The 24621-nt window shown below is 37.4% G+C and overlaps 1 protein-coding gene across 1 annotated transcript; it reads right to left on the reverse strand.

Annotated features, from left to right (window-relative positions):
• Positions 1–1117: 1117 nt before the first annotated feature.
• LOC121295886 (Krueppel-like factor 5) lies at positions 1118–23915 on the reverse strand. The gene is made up of 4 exons (XM_041221007.1): positions 23635–23915; positions 14178–14894; positions 13698–13803; positions 1118–3239 (listed from the first exon to the last, which is right to left on the reverse strand). Exons 1-4 carry the CDS (start codon positions 23800–23802, stop codon positions 3061–3063), a joined length of 1170 nt encoding a protein of 389 aa, XP_041076941.1. The 5' UTR covers positions 23803–23915; the 3' UTR covers positions 1118–3060.
• Positions 23916–24621: the final 706 nt, after the last annotated feature.

The raw sequence follows: 24621 nt of genomic DNA on the forward strand, positions 1-24621 counted from the left end.
GTGTAGGATCTGAACGTTAAAAATGTTTTTTATACAGTAGAGCAGAAGGACAAAGTAAATAGTTTTTACAACTTTGTCCTGCAATTTGCTGTCACATTTTTCTTTTATTACTTTATAACCATATTTTATTACCTTTTTGTGCGTCAAAATATGGCAGTACTTTTGTTTGGGGGCGGAAGTTGTATATACAGGGTCAAATGAAAACTGATTGGGAAAGAGGGAAGTTTGAGTAACAAATTAATCGATGCATACATGCCAGTACATTTACCATTTATAATGTGTAATCTGTACATTGTCTCTATACATTTAAGGCAGCTTCCAAGCAGATTTAGTAAAACATTTATGTATTTTAAATGAAGAGGGCTAGCAGACTGTAATGTTCCTGGCTCTTGCATGCTCTAGCTGCTTCTCAGTGCAGAATTTTACTTGTAAAACTCATTTTTGTAGGTATGAATGAATGAATGAATGAATGCCTGAACTTATGTACGTATTTATTTAAATATTATCATTTTATTTTCCTTTCGAGAAATTATTTTCTCGAAAATTATTTTTAATTATTTTTATTTAGAATTTAAACAATGCAACAAATATTAAGATAAAAAGTTTTTTTTTTTTTTTTTTTTTTTTTATTGTACGTGCAGCATGTATGCCACTATACCCTTTGGTAAAGAACGATTGCATTGTGTTTGTAGTACCAATTTTGGATTTCAATTCAAGAAAATTAGCTTGCCCCCAAAAACCAAGCCACACCAATTAAACTTTATAAACATTTTATTTAGTTCTTTCTTTTTCTAAGGAAGTTTCTGTTTCACAAAAAAAACAGTTGTTTAGAAATTAAAGCAGTGTCACTTTTTTATATACATAATTGATTTTTTCTTTTAATTATAAAAAAATACTACAATATATGAAATTATCAATGAAACATTCTGAAAAAAGTTCTACCACCATTTAAAATCCCCCTTTGTTCACAATATTAAACATTGGTTCATCATTGATATTTACAAAATGTCCTTAAAACCACACAATTTACAAAGATGTACCCACCCTTGGGAGCTGCACACTTGATTGGGTGGTGGCTGAATACCATGGTATTCTAAAGATATTGGGCACTTAAATGATGATATTCAGTAAAACAAAAGACAAAACTTAAGGTCCTCCATTTTGTAGGATAAGTGTGATACAGTACTCATTAAACTGTTCCAGACTGATGGGTCTAAACTACATAAAAAAGTTAACTGACTTTAGATTTAAAGTTTAGTGAATAGGGCAGATGATATTCCTGATGTGTCCATTTTGCGTAAAAGGTGTTTCTCACTCTCACTAGCAAAACAACTTTCTTATCAATTGTCTGCAGCCAGTTCAGTTATTTCAGCTTTATAGTCATGTACTCTGGTTATACACCACACATTAGAGTCCACTTGAAGTCTCAGGGCTCATGTGATCCTAATGCTTGCTTTAGAACACAGGGAATGAATATAAAGTGTGGTGTCTTAATGGACTTTACCAACTGAAAATAGAGTCTTGGAAACCAAAAATCTATGTCTTACTGAATCATAGGTTTGAAGTTATAGAATACGTCATGATCTCAGAGCCCTGGATGATTGGTCTTGCAATACCAGTGGAAATGGAATATTACAATGAGCCTTCAGAACAGAGTATCCATCAATACACTGCAAATGATCCTAGCTGTTTGCTAACAGTATTAGTATGAGCACTGAAGTGCTTTTGTCACAAAATATCCATTGTTGTACAATTCTTTTTTTTATATATTCTTATTATGGATATTAATATTATTGCAATCTGTACATTGTGGATGTGTAGTTCCCCTTTGTAGTGAGTAACGAACCAGTATAAAAACTTGCAGGCCAGAATTGCCTCCTATCTTACTTGATCTTAATGGCAGTTATTGGCAGTTGAGTTTAACAGTCATTTTTCTTTTACCAGTTTGTCTATGGTTGTTTTTTGAGCGCAGTCCAACACTGCTGTACAATAATTGTACATTATCAGGGAGCCACTTCCAAAAGTACATTAATACAGTAAACTAATAAACCCATAATCCAGACTGAATCTGTGCGCACCTTCTTTTACTGGAAGACATTTCCACACAGGTTATGACTATGTACCTGGAATAAGCACTGTAAACTCTCTCTGTCCTGTTCTAACCCGTCCTGTGAAAAAGCTCCCTTGAAAGATTTCTCCACATTTCTCTTTACATTCAAGTCTCACCACTAAACCACAGAAGACAGGTCTTGAAGACATCACCACTTCGCTGCATTAAAAGAAGTAGAAAAACTTTGTAAACTTTGGGATAACTGCTAGGGTAATACTTGCTCCTATGAGGAGTTATTGCTCATAGTTAAATGTCTAACGCAACCTACTGCAGATTCAATCAAAAATACGCGTCAACCAACTGTTGGTAACCAAAAGAACACTGATGGGTCAAACATCCTGCTCTTGTTCATCATTTTTCTTATGTTCTATTGATCTTTGTTATGCTCTTTTCTCTTTCAGTAATTTATACAATCAAGTAAAAACAGTTCACACTATAAAAAGAAAAACTTATTTGGAAGTGCTGGGATTTAAAAAAGGCCATTATCATAAGCAGTTGATTAACTGTACAAGAGACAAATAGTCTTCCTATCGCCATAATTAAAAGGACGACATCTCGGCCTAGGGAATCCCCAAGGTAACAGCATGAAGAAACTTTATAATTATATTACAGTATTTCTGAAAGGCTTACATTCGTGATGGAGGTGAGGGTGGGGAGAGAACTGAAGACCAAGCATAGGAATAAATACAAAAATAATTAAAATCTCCAGTTAGGCATTAAAACCTATAACAGTCAAGTTTCTTTATCTTCTTATACATAAAATCTTTCATCTTTTAACCTCTCTCTCTCTATTTCTCACATGCACACTCACACGTACACTCGCACGTCCTGTAAATACATTTTTAGTACTGGGTTTGTTTGGGTTTCATGGCAGCTTGTTGTTCATATATACAATTTTTTTCTTTTTTTTGAATAGAGAAGATGCATCAGTCAGGGAGGTATGGAAGACCCTAGTTCTGGTGCCTCTTCATGTGCAGTGCCAGGTGATCAGAGCGAGAGAAGCAGCGCCCGCAGGCAATGCATTTGAAAGGCTTGGCGCCCGTGTGTTTGCGGAAGTGCCGGGTCAACTCATCGGAGCGGGCGAAGCGCCAGTCACAGCCTTCCCAGCTACATCTGTAAGGCTTTTCACCTGGAAAAAAGAAATAAAAGCAGTAAACTATACATATTCCTTTAGAATAGAGCTTCCACATTAACAAATACTTCAATAAACTAAACCGTTTAAATTTATTGATTGTGCCGAGTTTACTAAGAAGCATAACCTTGTGACCAAACCACACGATGACAAGCCAACATTCAGAAAGTGTACAATTAAACATTACTGAAACAATGCTCCCCATTTAGTTGACAATGCAGAATGACTTTTTAGATTCTTGCATTACCTGAGTAGAAGTGACAGGGACAGAAAAAGACACCTTGTACTATAGAGAACAAAGACCCTGCACATCAGAAGAATAAATATTCAACTAACCAAGCTGGGAATCTGGCATATAATACACTATACATTGGCCAAGGAAACTTCTTGAAGCCACATGTGTGTGAAGCAATTTAATACAAGCAAAAGTGTTTTTCGCTCCCAAGGCATTTAAAAGTATCCTGCTTTGATCATCTACCAATGTACCCTGTCAACATTATTATACAAAAAGAGCTGAGAGTTCTAGCATCGTTTGGAATCTTGCAATCATTCAAATCCAGCGACAGAATGACCGGGCACATTGCATTGTTCCATTGCTAAGCAGATACAGTTTTTATCTAAGGAAAATGATTCTCATTATTCAGCTTTTTAATTTAGTTTTAAACTATTTATTTTCCATGCATTGTGCTTTTTAAACATATTGTATATTTTTACATAAACTTGAACGTTAATGAAGTTTTGTGGTTATTCAACCGTATTGAACCCACTTGTCGAATTTGGACGCCATGTTGTGGAATTGGCCTAACTATAGTACTCCATTAACTGCACAAACTGTCAATATTGTGTGTTTGGGCAAAGCGACAAAAAAAAAAAATAAAAATAAAAAAAAAAAAAACAAAATGCTTTGCTATAGATGCTTGGTGGAAGAGACTTGAGCAACAACACAAATGCTTTGTAAAAGCTTGGGAACAGCATACACCGCTAAATTACTGGGCAAATAACATCTGGTAAAACATTGGTAATTCTCCAATGTGTATGAGGTTAGTCCAAACTCCAGTTAATAACGAAACAGTCCCTTATGACTGCGCCAATGTTTAAATTAACACAGTTGCTTATATGCTATATTTATGAATATGCACCTGAAACAACAGCTGTGCTCACATGTCGCACCTTTATTTACACGTGTACAATGACTAGCTAAACCTAGCTATGGGTTTCAGTGATTAATCCATTCTTACATGGCACCAGTTCATATCCATGGCTACATCAGGAAAAATGCATAACGATTTCTTTCGATGAATAAATGACAGAAAGTAAACAATGTTGAAAAAAATGATAACTGGGTAAACATCACCTCAAAGATCAAAAGTTAACACTGGCAGTGGGAACATTTTACAGAGTACAATTTATATAGTAGTTCTGCAGTCTTTTGTTAGTAACAAGCATTTCCTTATAAAAAGTACCAGCATTGTAAAAGCACATAAAAGTGTAATAAAGTATAGTGGAAGTATGGGACATAATAGGTAAGCATTGTAACCCAGATAAGTATGATAAAGCATTAAAAAAAAAAAAAAAAAAAAAAAAAAAAAAAAAAAAAAAAATTAAATATATATATATATATATATATATATATATATATATATATATATAAACTTGTAATTATGGTGACTGGAATATAACCAGTGAAAAGCATGGGAAATTTACGTGGTATACTTGTATAAGGGTTGCCCTTTGTACAGTACAGCACAACTTTGCAAAGTGCAACTACAAAACCAATACTCCAAAAAAGGAAAATAATAACTCTTTTTATTTAGAAAAAAAGGTTCACAATCTCAAACAGCCTTAATGCTCTTAGCTCTAGGGTGTGGCCAACAAATATTGGCCCTCGCTTTCACACTGATTGATGAAGAAAACAGGCAGAGACTTTTTGACCCCAGTTATTTACTTGTTTACTAGCTGACAGCACCTCACTTTGCCAGGGCCCAGTAGGGAATTCAAAACTGTCCTATAAAGGAAGTACAGTAGTGGTTTGTCTGCTGTACTTCACAATAGTTTCTTATACCTCAAAAGGTTTGAGATCTGAGCACCCAGATACAATGCTGGTTAAGGTCATGCCAACATATAGAGGATTTGTGGGGATTATACAGTGCTATCCTTTCTTATTGTTATGCTTTAATCTGTTCTCTGCTTTACCATAATTTCACCACTACAATTTACTACAGTTTACGGTACACTATACTGCAGAAAAGTTTGTTTTTAAGTCAAAGAGAAGTCACACTGTAATGTTTTGATCCAACTGGCTTGGCTAGCTAGATGTTTGTGGCAAGATTTTCTACTGACACACTACTGTTTATTGAAAATTAAACATTAAATGGAAAGCAGTGTTCTATTGGACAGTACTGCCAAAACCAATAAAGTTCCTGCGAGATACATACCATAAAAGATCCCAAAGATTCATACATACAATTTTTGGCTCTCATTAACTCTGTGTGTGTGTGTGTGTGTGTGTGTGTGTGTGTGTGTGTGTGTGTGTGTGTGTGTTTGTGTGTGCACCAATGTTGAGATCTCAGCTTTCACAGGAAAACACTTCAGTTGTCTACTTCACAGATTAACTTGTGTGTTCATGAAAAACTGGTAAAACAAGAGCCCTTCTATAAAAATGTAAGACGTGATACACTGGATAAATCATCAATATGAGATTACTGGTCGAAATTTTTTGTTGAGATAGACCCATCATAACTCTGATACCATTAGTCATATGGACAATCTATCTAGACAATCACTTCTATAATCTTTGCCTTCTTGACTTCAGGACGTCATGTGACCCCTCTACCTGTTTCCTCTGGTGTGCTCAGGTTTTCCTAGAATTTCCACCCCTACCTCCAAACAATATAAAAACAACAATGCAAGAGAATTGTATGCCCATAACAAAGTGCTATCGTTGTTGTGAGTAGTTCCTCAGTAACACACGTTGCGCAAGAGACCGGAAAGGTTCTCCATATAAGGCAGTTGATATCTCCGCGCATTTGCTGTTCCCTCCTGCAGTAACTGGATCCCCAGGTGACAGGAATTTCCTGTCCGACCTGCTTCTCTTTCAACTTGCAGAGTCACGTTAGTGCCGGAGTAACTAGTCCTGGGCCTAGAAACTTCAGAAAGCTTACAATGGTAAATACATATGTTACTGCTTACCAAACTTGAATTTACCATCAGTTTTACTAAGCTCTGTCGCACTTTGCTTTAATTAATCATGGTAAACTATAGTAACGTCTTATAATAGGCACTGCAGGAGCATGGGAAAGCATATTTTTTTATAAACCAGCCACCTCTGTCCTAGTTCTAACGGAGGGGGGCGGTTACCATGGATACACAACAGGGATTTCAAAGCCTGAGGTGTACTAACCCATATCGAAATGGAAGATATTCCAGTTTTCTTTTCAGATGTGTTTGACCTTAAAACAATATTTTAGACTTATTTTCAGGTGTATCCAGTAAACAGAAGCGTTTGTACCAAGCCTGTATCAAGAAAGCAGGTGTGCAGAGTCACAGTAATGAACCATCTAGCAAACGAGAGCAAATATACACAGTAGAATAGCTCTTTAGTACTACTGGGACTGCAATAGGCAATTCAGGTGCCAGTGGTTGAAAATACTCAACATGAACATTCAGCACAACGTCCAGTTTGCACAACTTCTGAAGAACTACATGGTACTGCAGCAAAAAACAGACCTAATGCCCAACTCCATCACAAGGATTTGAGTTGGTCCTCAGATCATATGTGTCTTTGAGAGTGCCTTAAAGTATTTTAGGTTTATATAGTTCAGTTTACTGCAGTTAGTTGCAAAAAGATGATAAACGTGGAAGTCTTAGTCCCTTGTGTGAACTCTGTATTCGAATGCCAGTCCTCAACCCTTGTTTATATCATCAACTTAACTAAGTAGGATTTAGGAGACACCGCAAAATCACAAATATGACTGTGATCATGTTACTCCAAGACCCCCTTCAGCCACCTTGAACTCTTTAAACAACATTCAGCATTTTTAAGCTTTACCAGCAAAAGGTCTAGTAGACAAATATTGATGTTTGTCTATGTGAGGGTGAGACCCTCCCTCTAACACTGAACTATGTGTTGTTGTGATTATTATTGGGATTTGTTATTCTACTGGCGATACAGCCATGGTTTAGTTTGTATTGTGCATGCTGTTGAAGTGTGTTCAAGTGTGTTTGATATATGATGGTGTATTACTGTAATTAGATTTGGGCGTTACCATAAGTTACCATAGCTATATATGTGGAACAAGTGTTTTGTTATTGCCATATGTTCGGTAATCTTTCATTAGAAGGGATAATGCTAAATTTCAGTCTTTACTGGTAATAGTTAAGGACAAAATTGCATAATGACAGTGATAATAAACAATATAATAGTTTAATGATCGTGTTTGAAAAGACAGTGTTCATGCAGGTCAAACAAATACTCATAAATGAGAAGAAACATGTTTAACGTAAAATATATGAATGTGAAGTAATAGTTTTACTTTAGTATAATATGATTCCAGGTGCAAATAATTAATCCTGTTGGGAGTAGGCGGGGCTGGGGATTATATAATGCCATGTCTTTCTTTGGGAGAGGAGAGAGGATTATTATGTCAGTGTATCTAGTCGGTGAGCATCAGTTGTTGTTTGCAAAATATATTTGTAGTATCCAGTGTTAAAATAAACATTTATACCTGTGAACGCTACCAGTGACTGTTTTCCTGCGTTTTAAATACCTCCGTGTTCCTGTGAAAGTACTGTAATTGAGGGTGGGGGTAGACTTGGACTTTCACCCTGTTGCAGTCTACTTGAAGTAGTTTATATCTTGTCCACAACATGTTATCGTGTGACCTGTGGTCATGTTTTTAGTGGTTGGCTAAAAGACTCAAGAAGCTGAGCTTGTTAGCTTGACAGCAGGTGTATTTGATTTAGTGCTTGTGTAGCTGAAGAGGGCAAGAGAGGGGGGTTATTGCCTAACCCTTCACAGCTAATCAGGGCCAAAGCAAATAGCCCATAGATAACACAGCACTCAACGCCAGAAAAACACACTTGTTTTTCACAACCTGATGTACTGACAAGGGATGAAATGCCACGGTGGTCCCTCTGTGTATGACAATTTGATTACTCGAAGCATCACTGAATTGCACTTTGAAAACAGAACAGAACATAGCGATGGGGGGGGGGGCTGCAATCAGGCTTAGTATCAGACCTCATGTTAGGTCAGAGCATAAGAAAACAGTACAGTACTGCAATGCTAATACAATGCTCGAACTGGAATACCATACTAGACTCAGAAGGCAATACAATACATAACCAGACCTATATTTCTTCAGGTTTGTAGTGCAGTGCATCAGAGTGCCAAACTGTGCTGTACTTGGGATAATGGTAGCATAAGGGACGCTACAATGGTACAGGCCTTTTATAATGGTATGCGCCAGTGGCAGTATTTTCATATTTTAACAGACCGATGGCAAAACAGTTATTTGAGCCAAGACACACTGATAATCCTTTGCAGTATTTAAACATGCAACATAAAAAGCAAGCAAAGTTACCATGGGTGTTCATGTGACCAGTCCCTCTATAATTCTGTACTTAAGAGCCTTCAAATACGTTTATTGCTGGTTTAATTGAATGTATGCAAACGGTTTAAGAGGTATAAAAGCTAGATGAATGTGCTTTCTGAGTACTCGTAAACTCCACAGGACATTCACAATGTTTAAACATTTTTTTTTTATTATTTCTCTTTATTAGGAAAGGGAGTGAGAAACAGGGGGGGGATAAGAGAAACAAGTTTCTATGTGTCCATTTTCAAACCCTTGTTTAGGGTTGAGGCCCTAGGTGGGTAGAGGGAGTAAACTGCCAACTCAACTAAAGGTTGATTGCGCACATCGAGATTCAGCCTGGATCAGAATCGTGGAATGATATTTTTTTCCATTGCGCAGATCGAGATTCGAGTTTGGTCCTGGATTACATTCCAATCCTGGTGTGAAGGTGGATTGAGTCTGGATTGTTGTGAAGTTATGCCTGACGGTTATTTTGAACTTGTTAGACAAATGAATTAGATATCGTATTGTTCACGATTGTAGCAATCCATTTGTTGAATTTAATGCTAAAAGTTTTCTAGAGATTCAGGATGAGAAAATCGGTCTGGTGGCAATATTAAAACCACAAATCATTAGATATAGAGCCATAAAAGACTCTCTTCCACCTCTCATTCAAGTGCTAATAACAATGAGGTTTTATGCCACAGGGTCGTTTAAAAAAGTAATCGGTGACTTGTTTCGTGTCGACGCGTGTGCAGAGTAATTCACTGAAGCTATTGCAAGTTTACGACAGCAACACATAACCTTTCCAACAGAACAAAGTATCTATCGTATACAGCAATATTTTTTTTCTAGAGCATGGTTTCCTGCTGTGGTAGGTGCTATAGACTGCACCCATGTGCCAATAATTTCACCAGGGGGGCGATAGGGCTGAAACTTTTCAGAATCAAAAAGGTTTTTTTCAATCAATGTTCAAATGATCAGTGATTCAGAGCTGAATATTACCAATGTAGCTGCTCGATGGCCTGGATCTAACATGATTCTCGAATATTTGAAAACAGTTTTGTCTGCGGCAAGTTTGAAAACAGTGAGATTGAAGGTATATTGTTAGGCGACAATGGCAATCCCTGTAGGCAGTATTTAATGACCCCAATATTAAACCCTGCAACTGGTCCTGAAAGGGGTTTCAACAAGGCTCATGCACAGACCAGAATTGTGACTGAACGGACATTCAGAGTTCTTAAAAAGAGGTTTCAGTGTGTAACATTTCTTCGTGTTAAATTGGAAAGGTTGCTTGTGATCATGGTTGGATGTGCAGTTTTGCATAAACTAGGTAGCCGAGCAGGGCTTCGTGATTTCGAAGCAGATGTACCTCCTGATGAAACTATCCCACTGTCTCCTGTACATGAAAGACACCAAGGTGGACAGGCAATGAGACAGAGGTTGTTGACACAGTTTTTCATAAATTAAAATGGTAAAATAACTCATTACCATTTCACCAAGATGTAGTACATTACTTTGAGGAGCACACCTGACTTACAGAAGATACAATATTGTAGCGTTTCAGGTTCTATGGGTCAGAGATTAGACAGCAGAGGTAGGGTTGAAATGAAAGGCTCAAGCCATTCATTTCTTTACAACAATAATGATTGGGAAAATAAAAGCATAAAATAAGGAAAGGGAACAGGGAGTCGAAACGAGAGTATCCCCAATATTGTAGTTTTATTATTATTATTATTATTATTATTATTATTATTATTATTATTATTATTATTATTATATTGTAGCGTGCACGGGGGAAGGCAGCAGCAGGGCTGGTAGGTGATGTAATCACACTTGAAGACATAAAACCGATATATGCTTGTTGTAAAGGAGCTGGCTCTTCTGTATAGCGGTATTGGCACTATGCTTTAGTGCAAAAGGTCCAGGGTTAGCGCCCACCCTCTGCCTGTGTGTAGATTGACTCCCCCTGTGTGATGCGGCTGCCTGCGTTAACCGAGTTTATATACAAATTAATTATTATTCTGTTCAATTGAAGCACTGTCAAACTGCTTACTACCCTCCCCTTTCAAAGCAGCTAATTGATTCTCATTTTAATGTCATGCTCCTTATGAGCCATCTCAAGTAGGACTAGACCAGGGTCAGCTGTTTCTGATTTCATTTTCTTTGCAGGAGGTGAAGTAAAGGTGGGTGGTCCTTGCTCTATAGGAGGTGATGCTACAGTTACAGCACAGCTACAATGAGAGGCGTCCGCTTCAACCAGGTCTTCAAACAACTCAGCTACCTAGAATATAACAACGAAAGTATCCAATCTGTGGAATAAATGTTTTTAGTTGATTCGATTCTTGGTTGGTTAATTTTTTCAATTCATAACACAAACTTAAATGAGGTAATCGGCCCTACTCACTACCAAAGTAAAATAACAAATATGTTTATTATTTTATGGCCTACATATACTAAATAATATCCCATGGTGATGCTCTGACTATTAAGTATGTGAATGTGAAACGCATACGAAAGACGCATACGAAACGATGTCTCGCAATCAAGCTGTGCTACTGACAACATCAATCCTGGATTACCGAGAGAATCCTAGACCCAATCTTGGATTCATAGATCCGCGACCAATCCTGATATGCGCAACAGAAATAAATCTAGGATTCAATCTTGGATTAGTCAATCCTGGATTTGATAGAATCTTGACTTAGAGGTTCTATAACTGCATGCTACAGAGGAGACCCAGTAGCAGTCATGTTTCAAATAACAGTGCTGTACTGAGATATACATGGTGTTCATGGTGTAACAAGGCTTTCTTACTATAATAAAGAGTGGTGATGATACAATGGTTAGCCTTGGTAATTAATGGCTTAAACAGGATTGACTGTTAATTGTTCATAGTGTAAACATGAAAAGAAATTGTGTAAGAAAGTTCTGATTTTAACTGATTTTTTTTATTTTTAACATGGGTAAATAAACCTTAAAAACGTATTTTTTGAAAACGCGGCTCAGTTTGTATCTTATTATTTCTCACATATGACAATTGTCATCTGATTCAAAGTAAATAAAGTGCCGGTTTGGAAAATGATTACATTTAAAAAAAAACAAAAAAAACAACAACTTTATTTTAGACAAATTTTCTTTCATGAACTGAGAAAGAAATCCATACAACAAGCCATGCCACTCCCTAGGCTGGCTCTTGTTCCAGTATTTCCCAAAAAGGGTCAATGGTGGAGTTAGACCATCTCCTGCTTAACATGGCGTGTAGTTTAGAAGAATAGACAACTGAGGAGTGTAATGCAGTTGCTATGGAAACAAAGCACTGACTGCCATGAATACAGGCTGCAGCTTGCTCTTGCTAGGCCCTGCTGCCAGAGAGCTCACTGCCTCCCTCTCTCTCTCTAGGCTCTAAAACTTAATATATAAATATGATATTCATATATATAAATACACACACACACACATATATATATATATATATATATATATATATATATATATATATATATATATATATATATATATATATATATATATATATATATGAGGATTTTTTTTTTTTGGTCAATTTGCATTGGAATTCAGCAATTTCTCATTTTAGTTGTGTGTTTGTGTAAAACGTTTTAAACACACAGCTATAACAGTCCCCTACCAGGGGACCCCACACTATAGCCACTCACATTAAGGGGTTTTCTTTCTTAACCTGAGATCATGTAAGACAGCGAGACAATGCTGGGCTCAGCACTCCCGAGTAATGCCTTAAATATTTCTGGAATACTAATTGTGTCTGGAGGGAACTCTGGTGATTTGTCTTTAATGTCCTCAATTAGACAGCTGCAGCTGCTTCTGGGAGACAGGTTGTAGTACATGCAACACCGTCCTATACATTGCATCACACAGCACGCTGTCTTTATTAAATAAAAGTCTTGTACTTTAATGATGTCACATTGGTATATTATTGCCTCTTGTAAAGGTCTCTGTACTTTGTGGGAGGGAGGGGCAGCAATACCATTGAGATACCATACAATGGGGTATGTAAAGCTAGCAGTTATAGTTCAGTTTATGACCCATGGTGGTAATCCAAGACGACTGAACGGTTTTTCCATTATCCATACCTTTAATCACTCAGTCATACATTCTGACGTCAAGCTACAGCACAGAGGCATTGGTTGAGGTTTTTTTTCTCCAAAGCATGCAATAGAAAGTGAATTTATAAATCAGCAATCTAGCACTACAGATTATTATTACAGTGATCTCAAACCACAGTCACATTCTAAATCCAGTTCAGCTATAACGCATTTAAACTGCAGCCTATAACTAAGTTTAACAGCTGCAGGTAAAACATTGTATTTCTTTAAGGAATGCAAGGTACAGCAGGGTTCTCTTGGCTCAGGGGTTGTTCTGCTCTCCAAGTTCTCTAGTCTAGTCTCGCTATGAACTGACAAGTTTGTATCGCGTTTGTGTAGGCATGGAGACGCATTAAAGACACATTAAAATGTTAAAGAGCAAATCTATAGTTGTGAGGTGTTCTGTTTAACTAAATATCTTTCCTTAACAAGTGATGCAGTAGTGTTACTATTTAATGACTAAACAGTTCTGTATGATTCAATACTAGTGGCAAAGCTGTCCACAGCCGGAGCACTATGAACTAATGGTAGCATCATGCTCAACATATTAATGTTATCACAATGGCATGAAACATTGCAGTACTGGTGTATTAATGAATTGTTTAAACTGTCTGGTTGGGTTCTATGGAAACTGTTATTTGTGCCCTGAAAGGCTCACTTGGGAGCACAGGGAAGCCTGGCAAACACAAGATAAAGACGCCCTCCTTTGACAGAGGCCTGATCAGATAGAAAACAAGAGAAAAAGAAACTGCCCTCACCTGTGTGTGTTCTTTGATGTGCTTTCAAGTGAGAACTCTTAGTGTAAACTTTGCTGCATCCTGGAAAAAAAAAACAAAAACAGAATCCTTTTCTCAGGTTTTTCATTCACAAACAATGAGCTCATGTTTGGCTCCAGTTCTGCAGATCAGACCTGATCAGATGGCAGAATGCACATGAGAATGAGTGTTTGTTACTCGAGTACTGAAACCGAGGTCAAGACGTCTAGTCTGGACTAGTCTACGTCTTACGTGTACCCCTAGAACCCCCCCCCCCCCTCCCCACATTGTTCACAGTGTCTTAGAAGTGGTACATGGAGTGGGACCTTCAGCGTCACTACCTAAGAGGAGAAGAGGTCGAGACCCAACAAAGGCCGCCAACATTTAGCACTCGGGTCAGTACCAAAAGGGACACAGACCCCTTTGGCCACTGGTACCGACCCTGGTGCGGGGACCATGGTTTTGTTAGGAGGGATCCCCGGCTCGGGGGGAGGGCTCCTGGACCAGTTTCAGGCCAAGCATGGCCTTGTACGGAGGTGGTGGGGACATGGTGTTTATGAGCTCTGGCTGGTTTTCAGGGCTCCCCGGCTGGGAGTTAGGAGGGGAGGGGGGAAGACTGAGAGACTGGGTCTGGTAGAACTGCCCGGGTACTGCAAAGCCACTATGGGTGCTGACAGGGACATGGAAGGATTTGACCCTGTTGCCGGTTGTCATGCTGACGCTACTTAACGTATGCATGGTAGTGCTGCAGTTGGATTGGCTGGAAGTCAGGGGCATTGTGACCTCGTTACTGCTGATTGGCAGCTGGTAGACCTGAGGCTGTTGGGGGCCAATCTGGAGTTCATCTGAGGGAATCTCCTGCTTGATAAACATGCTGTTGACTGTTTGTGGCATGCTGAAGACTGATGTGAAGTCCGGGAGTGTCTGAATGGAAGAGGGTGGAGAGGAGGTAGGCTGGGGGTAAGTCCCAGGCTCCGTTTTGATCTGTGAGAAGGGCTTGGTCGGTCGGTAGAGGCCGGTGCGAAGGTGGGCGGTGTGTGGAAGTATCACATTGATGTTGACGCTGTAGGGTGACGGTTTTTCCGTGGAGAAGTATTCATCCACAACCGAGGCACTCTCCCGTCGATACTTCTTATCTGGGATGGCAGCAGGAACAGGAGGGGCGTTCTGCAGAAGGTATTTATCCATCTCTAATCGGGTCTGTGGACAGAAGAGGACAAAATTAAGTCACTATGGAACAAGATTCAGAACGAAGATTCCATACATTTTGTAGTAGCCCAGCTTGTTGAGTTTATTTTAAAGGAATCTATTTCTGCCAGTTCCCATGGGTCAGGTACTGTACCTACATCACAAACCCAACCTCTAATCTGGCACTACTGCCTGACCACAGAATAGTTTTACTCACTATCTACTACAAATTGCTGCTCAGCATCTATTCTCAGAAATGGGGAGTTGAGCAGAAGTTCCCACTATTTCACACTGAGGTGTACGCTTGGCTGCAGATAATTTGTGAAGGAAGGGGGTGGTCGTAAATGTTTCCCAAAAGAAATACCTTTGGCGTTGATTGATTTTTATTATTATTCTACAAACGGTTGGATTCCCAGCTCACTTATTTGAAAGGAGAGAGAGGAGGAGGCTGGCTGGCTGGTGGTACCAGGAGTTCCTATCTGCCTTCTCATTCCGAGCATACCTCGGAACAGGAAGTTGTAGCTGAGGTCGGGAACATAAACCTCAATGTCCACTAATTCATTATCCTCCAGGATAATGGTTTGTAAAATTCACAAACCATCAACCTGGACTTAAAAATACTATACTTTAGTACCGGCATAATATAAAAATATAAAAATAATATCAACATTGCATTTCCAGGGTGATTATAAATGTACTGCTTTTGTTGATAAAGCACTCATTGCAGAACAAAGAAAGTTGGAAGGTGGAGGCACCAAACAATGTTCAACCAAGTTCTGGCACCTACGGTCAGAAAGGGTCCTGCAGCTGACTCCTATACAAAGTGTTACACATTAACTGCCTAATAAACTATTTATCATAGCCAGTACATAAACATACATTCCCAGATATTACCGACGCAGTAAGATCTGTTTTGGAGCCTCGCTTGCAGCCTTGCAGTGACACGAAGGTTTATTTATTGACCACCTGTGGAGCCGTCTATGGAAGGGATCTGCACAGCACCTGTCTCAGACACCTCGTAAATACACTGCAGTCAGGGCGACTCTCCGCTCTGCATCTGCTCTAATTCCTCTATCAAAGGCTTTTATGGGGCTCTCATGACGCAGGAAGTGCAATCTTCTCTCTTTGACTGATATAGTAAAAAGTAAAGGCTCCAGGAGAGATCCAATGAGAAGACCTCCTACCAAATCTTGCATATTTAACACACAACCTTCAAAACTCATTTATAACCCCTACTTCTGTTTTTATAAATGTATTTAATCTTATTTTTGTTATAAATTGTATTAAATAAAACTGATTAACACACACCAAGCAACTTAACAGATGATCTAAGGTTATACGATACAATAACTACTATATCTATAAAACAAGACCATGCAAATGACAAGTTAAGTATAAAACCTTGCAAATGAAGATTAACAGGTAATATAAACAACACATCCCATGTTCGGTCTGTCCAGTTCCTCTGCTAAGTTGGTTTCAAATAACCTTCTATCATAGTGTGGTCTGGTGGTTAAAGTCTAGGAATTGTAACCAGAAGGTCACTGGTTCAAACCCCACCTGCCACTGACTGACCCCACCCCACGCCACTGACTGACCCCACCCCACCTGCCACTGACTGACTCACACTGTGACCCTGAGCAAGTCACTTAACCTCCTTGTGCTCCATCCTGCGGATAAATCAATGTCCTATTGTAAGTGACACTGCATATAATGCACAGTTCACAGCCTACCTCTTTAAAGCACTTTGTGATAGTGGTCCACTATTAAAGGCACTATATAAAAATAGATATTATTATAAATGTAACAACAATTCAGACCCTAATTCCTGAATACTTGCTACCTGCGTTCCATAATTAAGAACCACAGGGAACACTGCAATACAATCCTGCCCAAAGCCCATCGGATGCCTGTTCTTTGTAAAACAGTCTATTTCAGATCTGTCAACCAAGCAATGTACTCCTAATCCCATTAGCGAACCACACCCTGGATTAGCACTGCTCTCAAACCACATTTAATAGAGCACTGCTCTCAAACAAGAAACACATGTAACAAAGGACCAGTGGCTAATTCAACTCCATGACTCCAGCACCACGCCCAGCCATTGCACAACTTTAGCACCACAGAATCATATTGTTCAGAACGACCTCCACTTTCTAAAAATGAATCGATAAAAAAGACCCAATGTATATCATATTCACAACTGTTTGCAAATCAACAAAAATGGTTTGACACAGTTTGTGATATCTATACATTCTGTACTAAAATGAGTCAAGTAGACAGTTGGCAAATGCCTGCTTTCATCTGTGTTAGCCTAAACATACACCTACTTGACTTTTGCTTTTTTACTGTTTTTATCATTTTGCTTTAGAATTTAAGTTTTTGCAGTTATAGATTATGTCCAAAGAAAAGGATACTAACAATATATCTCAGACACTTATACAAGTAAGAGTAAACCATTATTCTGCACATGAAAGTTTGGATTGACGTGAAAATGTTGAGCCAAATCGATCTATACATTGCTAAATAAAGCTAAAAGAACACATCTAGCTCCTCTGTAACTGTCTGACTCTCAGTTACAAAACTACAAATCAGGTGGAGTTGGCTACCGTGATTCCTTTGATGAATCCAGTTCACATCAACTACAAGTTCAAAGGATATTATCACAGGAATGAGAGAAACCCAAACAAAGCTTGCCATTAAGATAAGTAGCTTTGAACCAACAGTTTTCTTTTAATTTATTTCTTTGGTTCACCATACCCCCCCCCCCCCCCAAAAAAAAAAAGTAAAGTTATGAACACTGTGATAACACAGAATACATGTGCTATCTTTTAATGATGTGCATATTATAAAAATATGCAGGACGTTCTGATGCCATCTGGCACAATTCTTAACTGCAGCTTAGCAGCTTAGTGACGTGACCCAGTAGAATCGCCAGCAAAGATCAGTGACATCCCACAGTTCAATGTCATTTTTGTTACCCTGTAACTGCAGTTGACAGCATCACTGGCAAAGTACCGAAACCGCAGACTGTGGCTGGGGTTATATTTTAATTAAGGTAGCGTGATCCTTATAATAGTACAATAAAGCAAACACAAACTGCATTTTCTAGTGCAACACAATCTTTCACACATCTTTTTGTTATTTGGTACTTCTTTATAGATGTTCAGCGATTAAGGATAGCAGATCACAAATTGACATGTTATCCCAGCTTGGTACAGTGACCGTTTAATGCTTTACCTCCCTTTGAAATCTAAACCACTTTATTTGACTTTACTTTGCCATTGTAGTAAAGTCATATTTTCTGAACTGAATATAATCAAATTACTAACTGTTGCTACTTACTAAAATACCCAGCTGCATTTTCCTGATGTTTCAAATACTCGACTAAGTTCCCAGCTGACAGTTTTACCTGTTTGGTTATGTCTTAGCAATTTTAAACACGCCTAAAGCTTCACTATAGTCTCGCTTCCATCCTGGGGAGCACAAGCAGCATGTTTCTCTGGGCTGAGTATTACCAGACATGCCCATTCATGTGCACCTTCAATTTAATCCAGCGCCTGTCTGACAAAGCTTGTTGTACAATAAAGTAGAAAAGTGCAACCAAAAACAAATAAAACAGTGGGTGAAAATAAACATGCTTTTGATATAAAGCATGATCTCCTGAAATAAAGACTCACACTTTATTAACCCTTTACATAACAGAATACTAACAATGGGGCTGATTTTCATAAGTACAGCAGGTATTTACTGTAGAGCAGTTTAAGTTTATCGAGTGGGTTCTTTATCGGTTTGCAAAATCAAAAGTCAACCTCCAAATTATCTCTTTGACCCATTTTATTATTTCTCTGCTTGTAATTTTCACTTTAACTTGGAATATGCTAGTATTTCAAAAGATTTTTAAAAGATTGAGCAAGACCTCTAGACAAAACATAGAACTTGTTAAGTTTCTCTATTGAGTGTTTTATAGTTTATGGGTGAAATACATTCAGCAAAGGAGCCAGGATTCATAACTTTATCTAGAGTTGTATCACCTTATCTTATATTAACATAATTCAAAAAAACAACTGAAGAACCAAAAAATAAAATACAAAATACAAATGTTAACAAGGTTAATAAGAGCAAAGAAATGTCATTTTAAAACTTTGGTTTGTTAAATATTGCTTTGAGCCATGTTCTAAGCCTGCTGACAGATTTGAAAAAAAATACTTTTTTGTTAGTAAAAAACAAACAAATTTGTTATATTTAGCTTCCTTATATGTATAATCTTTTAAAACATATTTAATGATTTTTTTTCCCCCGCTCTCATGGGAATGAAGTAGACTGTCATACCCTTACTTCTGTACAGCAACTGAAGAAGACCATTAAAAAACAAAACCTTTGAAACAATAGTTATGTTTATGACTTCTTGGAAAGCAAGATATGAATCTTTTCATTCGTTTCAGTTTAAACAATAAAAGCTAGACACCATACACACATTATTAAACATCAACTCTACAAAACAGAGAGCAGGAGGAAAGCCTGGGACAGAAATGATCATCTGCATTGCAGATTGTAATCTTTTGAATGGGTGAACAGTATTTTTATTTTTGTTTTTTGTCATTCATCTTCTAATAGTCAAATTACTAAGAATCTGTTTGCAGGGCCCTTGTCAGAATGACAACATATGGCCACCTGTTTGCACTGTGTGTATTGCAAAAATCCTATTTCACATTTTAAAGAAAATCCACCAGTATTCTGTTTGTCTTGTATGTCTACTCAATATATATTTTGTATGTACTGTCACGGGTATATGAAAAGCCGACTTGTCAGAATCTCTCTCTCTCTCTCTCTCTCTCTCTCTAAAATGTATCACATCCTCAAAAAAAAAAAAAATCTGCCTCTCAAGTTTTGTGGCAAAACCTTTCTTCAAGTAAACTAATGAAGGTTAAAGGGAATGAAATCTTGCTAACAGGATCTGAGAAACACCCAGATGTTCAAAATAGTGATTAATAGTAATTCCTTCAAGGGAGATAAGGCCTTTCTTACTGTAACTTTAAATTATTGCAAGACTTCTCCAACGGGAAGTGAAATTAGTTTTATGATACACCCCTGACCTTATCTGCACAAATGGGAAAAACTGTGATTCTGGAAAGTTATGTTTCTGCAGGTCCTCTGACGTCCAGATCACACAATTTTGGGGGTAAAACAAACATGGTGCCTAAGCCAACATGTGCGCATCATCAAGCTGTTCCCTGAAGTGTCTGTTAAGTCAGTAAACAGCACTATCAGACTCTACAACTGCTAAAGCCGTTGGTTCCTTCACTTTGGTGTCTAAAAAAAAAAAAAGAGAACTAACTTATTGCAGACCTTGGTCTGCATGGAAGACATGTAAACTAGACTTGTGCCAAAGACACACCCTTCCCCACCAAAACAGACCTATTTTAATAGCTTCAAAGAGTCAAAGGAAATCCCACATGGGAGGGTGTGTAACCTTATCAAAGGTAACCCACTGCCCTGCACTGCCTTACTACTGAGTTGTGCATTTGCCATGTGTTTCATGAAGTACCAGTCGTGCTGCTGAAAGTAATCCACAGTATATGGTGGCTAACTACTCTGCTGCAGCGTTGTTGCTTCAATACAACACTGCCGTTACTCTTATACAAGTTTACTATAGTAAAATCATAGCAAAGTGTAATAAAGCACAGCGAAAGCAGTGTAAAGCCCAGGGAAGCATGGTAAAGCATATTAAAAAAAAACATGGCAAACCACGGTGAAGTATGGGAAAAGCACAGTATGGGAAAAGCAGAGTATAACCATGGGAAAAGCAGAAAACTGCAATAATACCGTGCAGGGTAAACATTTATATGGGTACCAGCACATTGATGTATTAATAGGTTTGGTTGATAGTATGGCATTCCAATACTGCTATTAGTATATTCCAGTCACTGGGGGCAAATCTCTTCATTTCCCAATGCAATTTGAATTGGTTGACTATGATATATATATATATATATATATATATATATATATATATATATATATATATATATATATATATATATATATATATATATATATATATATACAAAAAAAAAAAAAAAATAAATAAAAAAAAAAAAACTATTGATTGCTTCAACGTGAAAACATGTGGATTTTGTAAAATAAATTCTAATTTTAACGTGGTTGTTCCTGTTTTTTTGGGAGGGGAGGGGGGGGGGGGTGTTGCATGGATATATGTGTTAATTTTATTTTATTTAGGTTAAACTGCCTCAAATTAACATTCAATTATAGCATGGTAGAACTACATTGGAAATTGAAGACTTATTCCATCTTGGGCTCTTTCACATTTTCTAAATTACTTTCTTAATGATAATGGTAAATGCATTATATCCACTGCACAGCCAATACTACAGCAATAACACAGTAATCAAAGTGAACAAGCTCATAAACAGAAATATAATCTACTTTTTTTTCAACCGATTAAAAAAAAAAGTTTAGATTTTTCATAGGTCTATAGAAAAATACAACAAACAGGGATATTTTCACGTAATTATTATTATTATTATTATTATTATTATTATTATTATTATTATTATTATTATTATTATTAATACATAAAGTAGTCTGGAAAGGTGAAGGCTGTTGGCTATAGGAGTAACAGAACTACTGTTAATTAAATGCTTACAGCTCAAGCATGTCAGTACAAAGTCATCTGTGGTGGAAAAAATGGATTTTGTAAAGGCAGTTTAAGATTTTGTGACCAGTAAATCAGAATTTAAAACCAATTAGAGATTTATTTCAATGTTCTGTATTTCTGAATAGTTTTCATCTAAATCGCAAGAATTACGACTTCCCAGGTATGTGCTTTAAAGAAAAAAGAGGCAATATTGAAAAAGGAGAAGCGGCAGTCGAGCACAAATCAGCGCAGCCGTAAATTAACAAAACTCTATGGGGAAAAGTGAGAGGCAGCTTATTGCAGTCCGATAACTGTGACCTCAAATATATAGACCTGCGCAGCAATCTGCCTTTGTCTCTACCTCCTAAAACCAGTGCCAGTTTTTAAACTTCTGTGAAATTTCACTGTAGTGTCAGATAATCTGTACACTGAAGAACAAGAAAAACACTGCAGATAAACACGCCCGACAGCTTCGGCGATGTGTTTCTGCGATTACCTTCCATTTCAAATGGGGTGCAGAAAGTGGATTGCTAACTGGGAGACCGTTTGCAATTTTAAGACAGTGAACCCATTTAGAATTCAACCCTTTTACAACACGAAACTCGGTTAAGGTTATAAAGTGTGAATTATTATTATTATTATTATTATTATTATTATTATTATTATTATTATTATACTACTACTATTACTAAGTATAATAATAATAATAATAATAATAATAATAATAATAATAATAATAATAATAATAATAATAATAATATGGATATTCGAGTTTTTATACAATTCTGAAGACATAGGCTACTTGTTACAAAAGAGTCCCTGGCAAACTCAACAAAGCGACGGTGAAGTAAACACACATGGATCAAATGATTTATTATTAGGCAGGCTGCTCCACTATGGTCTGCTAAGTTTTATTTTTCTTGATGCAATGTTTTTTACAGTACTTCACTACACTGTCGTCGATAGATTCACCTGACTATCAAGCAGGGGCTCAAGCGCCTGGACCAATACATGCAGCTAGATTGGACCTTGCGTGTGTCACATAGGCGTATTAAAACGTATTTTAAAATACAAGAAATATATTAGCATGTAAAACCACCACAAACAGAACAACCGCAACAATTTCAATTGGAATTTATTTGCATTCTAGTATACACGCATCCCCCACACACGTATTCAAATATGTATGCATTTGAGCCCATGCAAATATTACCAGTGACCAAAAACAACACCTGCACACCATAGTGCATTACCGTTTTAAATTACCGTTTAAATTTACTATACATTAGCCCCTTGTTTATAGTCTGTGTAAAAATTCATCTCATTAAACTAGCATTTTTAAGGCGCCAACGCATCTCCATCATAATCCAGACTTTTAGCACGCATTCAGCTGCCTTAAAAAACCCTCACCTGTATATTAAAGCACTAAAGTTTCGCAATCTCTTTCTTATCTTTTATACAAACTCCTTATAAAAAGCCCATATTTAGGCTAAGTGAAGAAACACGGTTAACCTTTCTTTGTAATCTGAAGCGTGACGTGGCTTTGACAATATGTGATTTATAATAGTTTTTTTTTTTTTTTTTTTTTTTTATCCCGTAAAGCGCTTGGAATGTCTCACTAAAAGCTTGGTCAAGTATTAGGAGTTTAAATGTGAATAAGGAAATAGTAAGAGCCAAAATCGGACCTCCTTCATTCCCTTTGGAATAACCACAATGTTGCTGACAGTAAACATTTCTCATGTTGCGTCAAAATGACTAAATGCTGTTGACTCTCTGTAAGTAAGATAAACATATCCACTGAGAAAGTAATAATTCCTAACTGTAAAAATGAAACATTTTGTTCCTTTCGTTTCTGCTGTATTACGCAGGAAACAACTGCATTAAGAATTCTCCAGAAAATGCATACAGATTTGCTTTTCTAAAGATGAAAAATCACTTCACTCTCTTAGATAAACTAAACATTCGAAAGATGTGTACACGACGTGTTAGTTGAGAGAAAGTAAATCAAAGAGTGTTGCTTGGAAGATGAAATATTGCAAGCATCTCACATGCAATTAAGTGTAATTGCAGATACCGAAGCCCCGTTGCCCCTACCTGGGCAATATCATGCGAGTTTCTTATGATCCTCACCATAGGTTTGATTTCCTCAAACACAGAGGAGTCTTCGCCCCCATCTCCAGACATCCTTACAGGTTTTAACTGGGTAAAAACCGCATTTTCCTCTGGGTTTGGGGCATTTATAGCCAGTCCAATGCTAGCCATAACTTTTCCGTTTGTATTTTATGTCTATAAAAAAAAAAAAATCAATGCAAGTGAGTTTGCTAGCAATCCTTAAAAACCCAGGTGTGTCACGGCTTTAACATACTCCTTCTGTCATTCAATGAGTCTTACCTGTCTTGAAGTAGGGGCTGAATAACATAGAGGCCTCTTGACTGACAGTGCCTACGCCCAGTTGGAATTAGGGAGTGAGACCAACAGCCTATCATTTAAGGGAGGTGTCAACAACCTTCCATGCTTGGTAGAGAGTCGATGGACTACCTGGATTCTCTTTAGGTAATAATATTGCCTGCAGGGCGCACACTGAAGCTAGCCTGATACTCCCTTACGTTTCAATAGCCATATACGAGACTAGCCTTTAGTATTTTTGAAGCGTGACGGTACAGATATATTACCGTTCTACGTCCGTTTTATGAATTTATTTTATTGCAGTAAATTTTATTTTTGTCATGTGGAATTAACTCTTTGTAAGTATAAAACATCAATTTGAAAGCATACTGTTTAGAAAGCGATGTGAGCTCAAACACCTCCAGCAAGTAATCATCAGTTTCTCATAAACAATTCGTTTTCATTAGGCGTTAAGAAGTGAATATTACATAATTTGCGAGTTGTGGAACTTGGCCCCATAGCTCTTAGAAAATGATGCTGGGATACAGCACAGCTGTCTTGAAGCAAGACAAACACAAAATAAACGAAAACTATGATAAAGACCATTTAAGTTAAGACTTTTAAACGGTAATATAATGATCTATCTGCAGTTATATTTACTTCTGGTACTTTTAAAATTATCTATATTATTTGAGG

The sequence above is a fragment of the Polyodon spathula genome, chromosome 20 (genome assembly GCF_017654505.1).
Source record: "Polyodon spathula isolate WHYD16114869_AA chromosome 20, ASM1765450v1, whole genome shotgun sequence".
NCBI lineage: Eukaryota > Metazoa > Chordata > Actinopteri > Acipenseriformes > Polyodontidae > Polyodon > Polyodon spathula.

What these genes read in the sequence shown, in the direction of transcription:
- LOC121295886 (XM_041221007.1), bottom strand. Translation starts at nt 23,802, where the DNA reads ATGGCTAGCATTGGACTGGCTATAAATGCCCCAAACCCAGAGGAAAAT. An exon ending in ACTCGCATGATATTGCCCAG is followed by an intron (nt 14,895 to 23,634) that starts GTAGGGGCAACG and finishes TTCTGTCCACAG; the next exon opens with ACCCGATTAGAGATGGATAA. An exon ending in ACATCAAAGAACACACACAG is followed by an intron (nt 3,240 to 13,697) that starts GTGAGGGCAGTT and finishes TCTTTTTTCCAG; the next exon opens with GTGAAAAGCCTTACAGATGT.